Below are 13,223 nucleotides of genomic sequence, written 5' to 3'. Positions count from 1 at the left end.
TCCAACCAAAATAGCTGACTTCCTGTGTCTTTTCGGGCATAGCTTTTGGAGACTTTTTTGTGAGTCTACACATAATAGGCATCCCTACCAAATTTCATGTCGCTAAGTGAAACTGGATTTGGGGGCTGAATTTAAAAGGAACTTCTAAGGACCCTTGGAAGTGACCAATGTGACCTTAAAATGGCCGACTTCCTGTTGCTTTTTCAGTCCTGGCTTCTTGTGTCTTTTTGTGGGCGTACTCAGGATAGACATGCCCACCAAATTTCATGTAGCTAAATGAACACGGCTTTGGGGGCTGAATTAGCAAATCACACTTGAATGTAAACACACAAAGAAACGGGGTCAGACTTTTTCATACAGCTTACTCACCCGTCATACTCTTAACCGAACATTGGCTGTTCTTCCTCTTCCTCTTTGGGCCATTGAGCCACCTGAGCGAGTGAGAGAGAGAAAAAATTTCAATGAACGACAACATCGGTTAATTGTCTAAATCTCGTCCCATCACGCACAGCTGGCCCACAGGTTGACCATCACATTTCATCTGCTCGCTGTCGTCTTTTGTTTTGTTTTGGAATCATGTCCGCGTCAAAACAAAGAAGAACAGCAAGCGGCACAGGGCGGGAACCACAAGGAGCTCCGAGTTGCCAGTGTACAGGCGGGGAACACGAGACGCCCGTCAAGTTCTGAGGTAAATTCCGGCAGAGAAGAAAGCTGAGCGCAGATGGGGAAGGGGAAGGGCGTTGGTGACAAAAGCCTCAGAGGAAGACGAGCGAGCGTCAGAGATGGAAGCGATTCCCAATCCCCGGAGTCGCTCTGCTCTCGGAATCCGTCGCCTTGCCGTCACATCGGTCACATCGAGGTTGTTTAATGGCGGCTCGGCTAAGATGAAAGACATTCCCGTTTTCAAACCACACTCCAAAATGAAATACTATGACGATTTGTTTGCAGCTAATTTCATCCACATCATTTTTACACATTGAGCTTTTTTTAAAATCAATTTTATGGATTAGTTCTACTTTATTGGTTAGGACGGTTTTTAAGCAAATTAAAGGGTGTGGGGGCGACGACAACCTTTGGTGGGAATACAAATAAAAAATCAGATTGTATTTTCAGACCAAATCACACAGTCCTAACGTGTCCTCCTTAAAAAAAACAGCCTCCAGTAGCTTTAGCTACAGCTGAAGCGCAAACTCGCCTTTAGCACAAGTGGCAAATTCACAAGACGACATTATGACTTCAATTAGTGTTGGCTCTATTATAACAACTGGAAAATAAATAACTTATGACAGAATGATACTGACAGGCCAGTATAGAAAAGCAAAGTTTTCCAGTGTGTCATATTATGAAGCACAAATCTATATCTGTCATTTGTGGATTTTTTTCCCCCCCTAATAACGCCAATGCCGTCAATCAATGCTGTCAGGAAAACGACATGATTACATTTTAAGAACTGCCGCTTGCTTGGAGTCAAGTCAAATGCCATCAAATTATGTTCGACTTCTGCTTCCCTTTTGGAAGACGCATCAGCTGGCATTTCACATCTTTTGATGAATCGAGCTCACGGTTACGATAATATTTCCGGTCGCCATGCGGGCAATGTGGGCAGCACGACTGCCAAACGCTTCCTCCGCTGTGCCGTCAATCAACAACAACAGCAACGTTGGGCAAAGACGCGCTCGCTCCGCTGCGGCTTCGTGCGGAGGAAAACTATTTGATCTGTCACAAAAAGCCGGAATGTTGACTTCCAGAGTGACAGCAACATGACACCCAAGACATTTTCAGTGTCTTGGGTGTCATGTTGTCAAACGTCAGCGCTGCACCACCACAGGAGAAAAATACTTCAAAACAAAAACGTCAAGTTGAACATTATGATTTATTTATGATTATTATTGATGTATTTTTAATTATTATTATGTTTTAAATATGAAAATAAACACGATTATACCACATAAAAAGAGAGACATTTGGATAATCAAATTTGCCAGTCAAAGCATCTTCAGCCATCCGGTGAGCTGGAGCCAATCCCAGCTGACTTGGGGCGAAGGGCAGGGAGGGCCCACCTTGGACGAGTCGCAGGGTGGGCCGAAAGTAGCTATACACTTTAGATCTTCCTTTCATTTTATTACAGATACAGGTTTCCTTCCTGACCACCTTCCTTCCAGCCTTCGATTGCTGTCATCTATTTTCCGGCCTTTTCCCTTTGCGATCTTTTTCTTCCTTCCTTCCTTGCCTTCAGACCCTTTTTATTTGAGGATCCTTACGTCCTTCTTTCCTTTTCTTAAACTTTTCTGCCTTCTTTCCTTTCTACTTCAGACCTGCTTTTTTCCCTTCTGTCCTTCCTGTCCTCCATCCTGACTCCTGTTTTACATTCATCACTGAAACCTGTTTTTCTGCCTCGCTTCCCATCTCAGACCTGCTTTTTTTTCCACCTTCGTTCCTTTCTGACCATCTTCTCCAAGCTTCCTTCCTTCCCTCGGAGTTGCTTTTTTTGCATTTCTTTCCTCCACTTCAATCTACTTTTCTGCCTTCCTTCGTTCCATTGCTTGAAACTACTTTTCTACCTGCCTTCCGTGCACCTCAACCTGCTTTTGTGTCTTCCCTTCCTTCTTTCCCTCTTTCCTTGCTTCCTTCACTCAGAGCCACATTTTTACTTTGCATTCTTCATTCGTTTGCTTAAAACTACTTTTCTGCCTTCCTTCGGTACCTGTACAATACCGCTTTAAAATTCTTTATTTTTTTCTTGACTCAAATGATCTGCCATTACTTACTTACTAATGAAAAAACAAACAAAAAGCGTCTGCTTACTTTTGGCCCACCCCGAAGAGAATGACAAACGTTCACGCTGTCAGTACGTGGGAAGTAAACCACTGCATCGACAGTGACTCTGTATAAGCACTTTTAAAGTTTTCCAGAATGCCAGGCACCTGCGAAAACCAGTTTTTTTTTTCTCCCTTTGGCGCTCCCGCTGAAACCGCAAGAGCTTAAACGATTGGAAAAATGAGACGCTGAGCGTTGATGGGAGGTAAACGCAGCAGCCCGGGAGTGTCCTAGAGCGACCGGCGGTCATGTGACACGACGACCGTCAGGACAGGGGACGGGCCCATTAGGTATGTGCTGAGCTTTCTCGGTTTGTTTGTTTGTGTCTGCTCGCCGTCTTTTTGAAACTGAAGACGCCGTTTGTTTGGGGCATAGCAAATTCTTCTTGGACGGCAACGCGAGCGGGCCTGCACTACCGAAAGCGTTGCCAGCGGAATGCGCGTCGTCGCAAGTCGAGTCACGGCCGCGCTCTGCAAACACGCACGCACACGCAGCAAAAGTCAAGCGTTGAAGTTGCAACACTGTATATCTCTCGTGTCTTCTCACAGTAACCTGAGCGAAACTCGCACAAGTGCACTCAAATTGCACACACACGCGCAGCTGTTTTGACAGCAGATGTTGTGTAGCCAAAGTGTCAACAAAAGAGCAGTGTTGTAGTTCTGACCTGGTGATGCAGCAAGGTGACAAAATGTGCATGTCTAAAACAAAACAAAAGAAAACAAACAAATCAATCCGATGTCGGACTCAAGCGCTGGCAGCGCTCTTCCCTGCAGCGGCGACCGGTCTAAGTTTAACTCGTCATCAGACGCGCCCCCAGCGCGGCGTTCCACTAAGCTCCGCCCACTCCTCCCCGCCTGCTCCCGATTGGCCCGTGGCCGCCCTTTTCCACCAAGCCTCAGGAGCGACTTCATTAAACGTTCAAGTGAACGTTTATCACGGCTGATATGTTCCAGATAAAGCCAAAATACAGAAGGTGAAATTCTGCAGTAGAGGGACCAAATATTAAAAAAAAAAGAACATTGGCAGTTTTACCCCTCTTATGATGAACAGTATTGATTATTTAGAAAATCCCCAAAAGTGCTCATGCACTTGCGGATTGTTTTACAGAAGGGACAGTTTTCTTGAACATTCCTTCATCCAAAAGTAAAACCAATCAAGAAGATCACGATCCAAACATGTGACCAGAACTGCTGCTCCAGGGGATGCGTGACATTCAAAGCATAATGGAGGACTTGTATAACAATTACTGTACATATTTTCCATTAGAGTGATCTCCTGGATCACCCACCAACAAACGAGAATGTGACAAAGAGTTTATATACTGTAAAAAGCATGATCTCGTCTCAGGTTACCAACAAATTGAGTGTGAAATCTGAACACAAGGCTATTATTCTGTTGTAAGAACGGCAGGTCAATTGTACCTTGTTACAATCTAGTGAAAGAGCGTTCAACGCTTTAGCCTGTCACTATATGTCACGGGCATAGCTAGACGAACAAAGATACTTTATTTGTCGTGAATAAATAATTTGCAGAGCAATTAAGTGAAATGGAATAATTGGATAATCTTTCACGATACATTTGTTGGGAATCACTGCTCTCGACAATGTCCTTTTTAACTCCACTTGATCATGTTGACGTGACTTAAAAAAAAGCTGCCTTAATGGCCAAACATTTTTTGGGGTATCTTTATTAACAAAACAAAAAACATCACAGGAGAATTGCCTTGAGGGAGTCAATTGGGCAAATGGATGGTGGCCCCTGAGCTCCAAATTGCATCTTGGCCCAGATAATTGCTATCGCATCACACTGAACAGTAGGACTTCCACCTCGGGACCATCTCCAGATCCCCCTCCCGTTCTATTACGCCGCCTCCTTTCAAGGCTGACAGGCGCTCGCCTCGAGTGAACGCCACTCACGGCCCGACTGCATATTCAAGCCCGTCGGCGCACAAAGCAGCCGTGATGTAATCAGTCATATAATCCACATCCGAGGAGACGCACAACAATGCTTGTTAGGGCGCCGTGACAGGACATCCTCGCAGGAAGGAAAACCTCAAGCTTGTTTACACTTGCGCGACCTGCACGCACTCACATCTGCACAAGCGAACAGGACAAGACAGACAAAGTCACTTCATCCGAAGCCACACAGTCAGTATGCGTGTGGCTCACGTCTCCATGTTTCGTTTTTTGATTGGCGGCTCCCAGGTGTTGACAATCAAAAAGTTTCCCGAGGACGCACGAGCGTGACGCGGCGAAAGAACACGGGTCAGGCGCAGTGATGCAAAAAATAAATAAATACAAAATTGTATCCAGGTGTGAATTGAATCGACATTTGGCTCGCAACAGAGCGTCAACGTGCTGAACGGAAGCTGTTGCAACGTTTATCCGACGTCCTTGATAACAAGCTTAAATTGACAGTTTGCGATTTAAAAAACAAAACAAAACAAAAAAAATATTTGGTCATTTTTGTTAAAGCTGTCAGTATGACCTGACAGTAGTACGTTAGTAAAATGATCGGTGAAAACAAATCCTCTCTCTCTTTCTAATTTCATTAAGAAACCACTGCACCATTGGAAAAACTACCAATCGGAGACACAAAGTGTGACTGTGTGACATGTTATGTTACGTTCGGCGCACTAGTAAAAAAGATTTCCACTACGAGTGCCACTTTTGGCCAAACTCGTGTCGCACACAGCTAAAATCTAGTAACGTAGTTGACCTCCTAGTAGGCCAAATTTGTCTTACTAGCATGCAGTAATGTCACACAGTAATAAACATTTAGGGTCACTTAGAAATTATATTTATCTTTTTAAAAAAAAACATAAAAGCAGTGTTTTCTTTCATTGAAGATTTAATTGATCATAAAACATTCTAGATGTGTTTTCATGTAATCCGTCTGGGAACCTTTAAACTGTAGTTTATCCTGTACAAATAAGTTATACAGAACATATATTTCCAGAACAATTTGTCCAGATTTGTCTGAATTTCCATACTTCTAAAAATGTGTCCCCAAAAACTTCTGTGGGACAGTTATTGGAGTGTATTAAGTAATACTTCAAACATGCGTCGCGGTAACAAGCTCCAATCAGTGCCAAGCCGTATCTACTTTCTTCTACCTACTTACTTACATATTTACTTTGAAGACGGACAAACTGATCTGATGACATTTGACAGACGTAGTGTATATGCGTGTCAACAGAAACATGAAATAGGAATGTTCATGTACAAGTTAAATCTGGATCAGATCTGTCTGGATCCAAATGACACCTTCGGAGTTCCCTGAGCACACAAAGTGCAATGGGTTCACAACATTTGATATCAGCACGTCGAAGACATTGTAGAAAGTCATCAGAGATGTTAATGCAATTTGGACCAATCAAATACATTTTCCCCAAACCAGCACTATTTTTTTGCAGTTTTTAAATGAAGAAAAACAGCACTATATTGTGAAAACATAAAAGAAAATGTAAAGAAATATAAAGTGTAACTACTGAACATATTGTAATATTCATGTTAGATGTGTGCTTAAGGGGTGTGGCCTAGTGTATGACGTTAGGGGCTGGAGTCTGGTTGGCTGTCTAGTCTGCGTGTGAACGTCTGAGCGTGAGCTGTGGCCTACAGCAGCTCCTCGCGAGTGTTCTCATTTTGCATTTGTGAGCTTGACTGTTTTTCCCGTTCAATAAACGACTGAAAGCGTATCTAAAGCACGCTTTTACCTTAAATCGTGTTTCGCAACACAGAGCAGGGGGGGGGGGGAGCACCAAATGACTGCTCATAAACTCGAAAAACTTGAAAGTTGTGCCACTTGGAAGTCAAGGTACAAAGTGTACAACAAAAAGGTTTTCGACAGGAAGTCACCCAAACCCACACTTAGAAACACAATGTCCTCGGCAGAGCTAAAAGGTATTCAAACAACAGTCTCCAACCCTTCTCTTTACTAGGAAGTACACATCTATATTTACACACGCCGCTACCGAACCCGCAACATTTCATCAAAGCGTGATCACGACACATTGCGTCTCTTTGCGTTTGGACCTGCCCGACCAGACGGGCCGGTCCAGAAGCGAAGAGATGCACAAGATACGGATTTGCGTGTACAGGAAGAATATGCGTTCACTCACCGTTTCTCTTCGCCCTCGAGTGGGTTTGGCTCTTGCTCCTTGGGCATGTGTTCCATTCACCTCAATTCCATCCAGCAGCCAATCACGAGAGACTGAGGCAAGCCCCGCCCTCGGATGCACGCTTGTCATTCGCCGCTCGGGAGGGGTCGGTCGCCGGAAGATGGCAGGGGGACCGGGCCCTGCGGTGTCGGGCGGGATGGGGGTGCGAGTGGGGGAGGGGTGGCGGCAGTCCCTTGAAGGGAACGGACCCCTTGCGGCGTGAAGTGATGACGATCTTAGACCTTGGCGGATGACCTTGGAGGCCGCGGGGGGCTTGACGGTTGTCCTCAAAAGTGCGGAGGGGAAAGTCCCATCCGGTCTGGAAGATAAAAAAAAACAAAAAAAAAACGGTCACATTAAAAATCATAACAATAACAATAATAATACATTTTATTTTGGGCCCCTTTCATGTTACTCAAGGTCACCTGACAAGATTAAAACAACAATATAAAATAAAATAAAAAAACGCAAAATGAGGAATTAAATACAGCAGGGTAATATCAAGCACAAAAAACAAAGATGAAAGTAGTTATGGCCAAACCAATTATAATGAATACGCCTGTTTAAAAAGATGTGTTGCCAGTAATGATTTGGATTGTGGTTTGTTTGTTATAAGTAATATTAAATTACACATTATAATATGATTACATAAAATTATATTAATACATTCTAATGCATATATATATATATATATATATATATATATATAAACGCAAATAAGCGGGAGGTTCACCGCACAATGGTGACAGGTTCCAAAAATAATAATAATAAAAAAACAAAAATCCGCTGCGAATAATGCCGGACCACAAATTTGCAGGGGTCCACCGTACCGTAATATTTTCCCCAAGAGACTCAACGTGGGGCGGCCACCTGTGTCGACTGCCACGAGTGAGCATCCGTAAAGACAAGACACATTACGTCTCGGCATTCTCTGTTGCAGTAAGGTCATAGGGAACTCTGTGGATTATGACGGGTCACGCGGGAGGTGAAAGGGGAGACCGCTGTGGGCACAACACAGTTGACGTCGGAATGTGAACGTCACCTTCCGAGGGGATAAGCACGACGAGGAGCTGTGTGCGTAAGTCGAAGGCGCTTGATCCCTTTGCCTGGTCAGCCCTGTGTGTTGTCCAAAGAAGGCTTTATTTTTTTCCACAGCGCTAATCCCGGCTTCAATGCTTCTCTAATCCAGAAGAGTGGAATAGCAAACATGGCTACATCCTGTGATGATATCGTTAGTATTGTTGCTATTGCTGCTCATAGACGGATTACACCAGCGGTTCCCAACCTTTCCGGCACGTACAGTGAACACAAAAAAGTAGATAACTTTCTTTTATGCATTTTTTTTGTGAACGGTTGTTTACTTTTTTTAACTTTTTAAGTAGGAAAATTTAGGAAAGTACATGATTTGATTGCATTTCTTGTGGCGGTATACGCGACACAAAAAGGTAAGTGGACCAATGACTGCTCCCTGAGGAACCCCACATTTAACTGTGGAACTGTAGTGATATGATGGAAAAGATGAACACTATACCTTTTAAATTACAATCGCATTAACTTGTGCAGACATCAACTCACTATGACTTTCATTTGTGAGCAATGCAGTTAGGCCCGTGGCACATCGGCGAGGAATCACTGGATTAGACAACAAGGAAGGGGGGGGAAGGAATACCAAGGCCGAGTCAAGGCTGATTCTGAGATATACGCGGATGGGAAGCTGACAAACGAGAGCGTAATGAGGGAGGCTACATCGGTTGGCGGCTAATGGGGCGCGGCAAATTAAAGGGCCTCTCTTTACGCCACGGACCGGCGCTACGTGTGGTGCTAGTGTTTGTCTGCGACACAACAATCGGCCACTTATCGCCACGGGAGAGCGAGAGGACGTGCACAGAGGGCGTCTTTGTTCCTGCTCGCAATTGAAAGAAACTCCCACGGAATAGATGCACTGCTCTTCCTTTAGCGTCGTGGCGAAATGGACAAAAAAAAAAAAAAAAGACAAAAGCTAGGCGGCGTGGGCTCAGTAGACATGCTGGGCATTTCCTTCGCTGTTCAAAGGACATCTACATTTAAATGGTATGTATTTTGGACAAATCCACAAATAACACAAGCCCATAGCGGTTAGCATGCTAGCGTCAGTCTCAATAAAACAAAACATACTCTGTTGTATAACAAAAGACTGTAGCATTGACCTACATTTACAACCTAAATTTCTAACCTAATATTTATTCCATTAAATTATATTAAATTCATTCCCAACAGTCAATTTTCTTCATTTCGTCGTGTTTCTCTTTCTGCACTGCATCTAGTACGTCAACCTGTCGAGGGAGGTGATGAGGGGCCAGGTGATTGATAAATGAGGTTTTAAAAAAAAAAAAAAGTAGGTTTAAAATGCATACATAAACTATAATATAAAATAATATAATTCATAATAAAATAATGATTTAAAAAATGTATCAATTATCTTTCATTTGATTTCATTAGCTATATTACGTGCATTACTTATATCTGTAGATATAAGATATGTAAAAAAAGTTAAGTCAAAATGTGCATGTAAACTAATAATAATTTAAATATTTTTAAATCACATTTATGCTTAGTTTCATTATATTGTCTAATTATTTAATAAAATAAACATTTCTGTATTTGTATTGATTTTTTACATATACTTAATTACTCAACTAATTATTTATAAAATAAATTAAAAGCTGTCAAGTTTGTGTGAAATCATTTTAAATAAACATGAATTTCTAAATTTATATTTCATTCTAATTAACATTTTTATTTTGTAAAGTAAAAGTGTAGTTAAAGGTTTATTTGAAAATTATTTAAATTTTAAATGTGCTCATCTACAGTACATTTGATTTAATTGAAATTAATGAATTATTTAAAATAATATTAGAAACGCGTCTGTAAAATGTTTCATTTTACAAATATTTTGTCTTTTTTCAGTTAGAATAAACCTATTGTAAAAATGTTTCCAATATACGATATAGCAGGATCTCGCGCAATTCTCATCCGCTAACTTCTGAAAGAACATTTTCTTTCCACCACCACGAGCGAGTCCTTGAACGTCTCTCCCGCAGTGGAAGTCACCACTGATACTCGGGGAAAACGAGTTTGTCCTTGACACAGGCGCCCATAACGACAACGGGGACCAAGAGAGGAAGGCTCACACGTGCGAAGGTGAAATGAAGATTAAAAACTCTTTGTGGGCGAGGGCACCAAGGGAAAAGTTGAAAGGAGAACTCTGGAATGACGGCACAATCAATGACAGGAGATTTAAGGCACACATGTTTTTGTGCTCATCTTCATTTTAAAGCATGCTATGGATTTGGGCTTTGTGCGAGCACATGGCGTCATATTTAATGATGATAAATGTGTTGACCACATCTGTTTACAATATAATACAGTGCTGTGACAGGCTAATTATGGCGCAAAGGAATCATATGCTTGTGTTTGACCTAAAAAAGAAAAAAAAAAAAAGAAAAAAAAAGTGGTAAGGAAACAATGCGAGTGTATTGTAATGCATCCAAACGTAATTTCATTCACGTCGCCACATGCTGCGGGGGCTTCTCTCCCCTTCATGCATTTTTTATTGTAATTTTTTTGTTTAATTGGTCCACATAAAAACAAGGCATTCTCCCCGCAGCAGACTTCACCTTTAATTACACACAATGACACACATTCTCAAAATACTTCAAAGTTAACAAGCGAGCGAGCTAATCGTGAGAAAAAGACTTCACTATTTTGCAACTTCATGTTTCAATTAGGGCAGGGCGATTCGTCCATTTTTATCGATTCATTTGAGTTTGATTGTCAGGAGGATTTTTGTTGCTTTTTTTTCTTTTGAAGTTTTTTTTTTTTTTCTTTTTTTTTTTTTTTTTTAGCAGCTTTCTTGGTTCAAAGCTACATATGGACAGAGAGGCGTTCGTTAACAAAAAGCATTGATGTGCATCCAAGCTGCAAATTCTTTTTAAAGGCAAGGTGGCCACGAGGGTTTTCAGAAAAATAAAATGTTAAAGAACAATAAAACATGCAAATACTTCAGAGAAAAAAAGTGTTTGAGTCACCCATTTGCACCTATGCAAATGATCAGAATGGTACCACCTGTTCCTCAATTTGAGCTAGCAAAAAAACTCTGCTTGAGAAGGTAATATAAAAATTTATGAGTAGGTTAAACAAATAAAACTCTACAGGTGTAGCTAGGGACGGAAATTGCTGAAAATGTGGCAATTTTATATCAATACTGCTTATCGATCTGATTCCTTATCGATTCTCATTGGGTGAGAATATAAAATAATACAAATGACATGATGTCACTGATGTCATCATTATATGATAATAATACAAAAAATGTTTCTTTATAGGGCTGTGTGAAATGTAATATTCCAATATAGGTCATTTTATATCCTGATGCCGATATGTATCGTTAGTGGTGACAGGGATGCTGGAAAAGTTCAAAACCAAAATACATTTCACGCGTGTGACGTCATCACTAATTAGCGACTTAAGAGGAGTCAATAATCGGACTCGTTAGGCGAGCAAACGATTTCTAGGAACGGAATTACTAGATTTTTGTGGTAAAATTCTTTTTTTTAAAAAATGCTCAAACGTGGATGACAAGACTAACACCACCTCCACTTACGCCTCCTAACCTTCACACGATGATCACAGTCGCTTGGTCAGTGCCCCACGAGCAATTAGTAACACGTGTGCCCGCGGGGGGAGATGTTCGCGCCACCTCCAGTCAAAGGCCAAACGATCATGTTTCATGGTCTCTGCAAACTAATGGCTGTCGGCAGAGTTTTTAATATCACACCGGCTGCTAGAAGTGCCAAATGTTTGATTTGGGGCGAAGCCGGTTGGGCGACGTGGACACAAATATTGGGACAGAACTCTCTTAATTCCTGACTCAATCCCTTCCTGAGGGTGTCCCAAATCCTGATACCTTTTCTCCACATTTCACTTATCCATTTCTGCAAGTGTCCCATTACCTTTGTCCAAACTCCCCATTTTTTACATCCTATAGGTGCCTCAATACTTGGTGCCACTTGTGGGAGGCAACACAAAAACCTTTTTTTTTTGGCCATGCGCTGTATACATGAAGTGAACTTTGGCCTGGTAACTGCGGGCACAGCGTTTATCATGTTCTGTTTGCATGTACAGTGTGCGTCTGTGTGTGTGCGTGCGCAGACGCGCGTGTAGACCATGAGGTCAGTGGCAGTCCAGGAGACTTTTTGTGTCACAAGTCAAGTACTGCGCCCATACATTTAAAGGCCCGAGGCCACTCTTTGCCCGCAGTCGGACGGCGTCCCGGAGTGGTCGCTCTCGACAAAACAGAGCCGGTCGGCGCACTGACACAGCGAGAAGGGAAAAGCCGCGGCGACAGTTTGAAGAGCGCTGCGTCATCAAAACATCAAGAAATGGAAGACGCCTGCACCGCCGATGCACGTTATAGTGCCTAACAATGCAAAACAATTCATCCGAATCATCGACGGGATAATCGATAATAGACAATTCTAAAAATACCTAAAGCCCTACTTGAAATGTTTTGTATTCAAATGTTTACAATGTGTTTAAAAAGTGTGGTTTAATATGTTTAAGTGTATTTTTAATAAGTTCAAATGAGTTTCAAGCAAGCGAAAGCGGTCAAAGCATAAAAGAAGCATTTTTTATTTTTTTTTAAAAATATGGTCTCTGTATCGTGGATTTTCACCTATTGCGGGTGGGTCTGAAAAGTATCCCCCGTGACAAATGGGGCGTTAGCGTAGTGTTTCACTGCATTTCACTGTAAATGCAAACAAAACAGAGGTGGATCCGTGTCGCTGAATGACTCGTGCTGGTGCTGAGAGGCTCCACATGCACAGCGTATGGAAAAATACAAGTAAGCTTTCCCCTCTCCCGTCGTTCCGAGCCAAAGTTCTGCCAAGAACGTGAGCGCGCCAGGGAAACCAATCAGTCTCACTTCCTGCTCCTTGCAGGCCCGAGCGCCCGCAGCAGCGGGATGCAAACGCGCACGCCGCTCACATTTGTTTTTCTGCATTTCCTTTTTTCTGACATAGATTCAGATGTTTGTCTCGTCTTGTTGAAATCATTGTCCTTGTGTGTGTGTGCGTCCGTGCGTGAGACGACCATGCCATTTCATTCCTTTCAAACGCTTACTTAATGAACAGATGTTAGAGTGCGTTGTGTTCGTTTCTTCATTGGGATTTAATCGACTGATTTATCAGGCTTCCTGACGCTACAAGGA

General features: G+C 42.3%; 1 protein-coding gene across 6 annotated transcripts in view; it reads right to left on the bottom strand.

Moving 5' to 3' along the window:
• Positions 1-13,223, bottom strand: part of thrab (thyroid hormone receptor alpha b) — a 98,848-nt gene that overhangs the window by 18,040 nt on the left and 67,585 nt on the right. For 5 of the 6 annotated variants that reach the window (XM_061755424.1, XM_061755423.1, XM_061755422.1 and 2 more), the window contains 2 exons: positions 6,938-7,295; positions 370-431 (listed from right to left, as the gene is read on the bottom strand). In XM_061755424.1, the coding sequence (XP_061611408.1) occupies positions 370-431; positions 6,938-6,993 (118 nt within the window). In that variant the 5' untranslated portion in view covers positions 6,994-7,295. Of the gene's footprint in view, positions 1-369; positions 432-3,481; positions 3,623-6,937; positions 7,296-13,223 lie in introns of those variants that run through there. The other variant, XM_061755428.1, reaches the window with a different exon arrangement.

This window comes from Phyllopteryx taeniolatus, chromosome 19, assembly GCF_024500385.1.
Source record: "Phyllopteryx taeniolatus isolate TA_2022b chromosome 19, UOR_Ptae_1.2, whole genome shotgun sequence".
In the NCBI taxonomy this organism is placed as follows: Eukaryota; Metazoa; Chordata; class Actinopteri; order Syngnathiformes; family Syngnathidae; genus Phyllopteryx; species Phyllopteryx taeniolatus.
The sequence above is the reverse complement of the archived record's forward strand: the minus strand, read 5'-3'. Positions and strand labels throughout refer to the sequence as shown.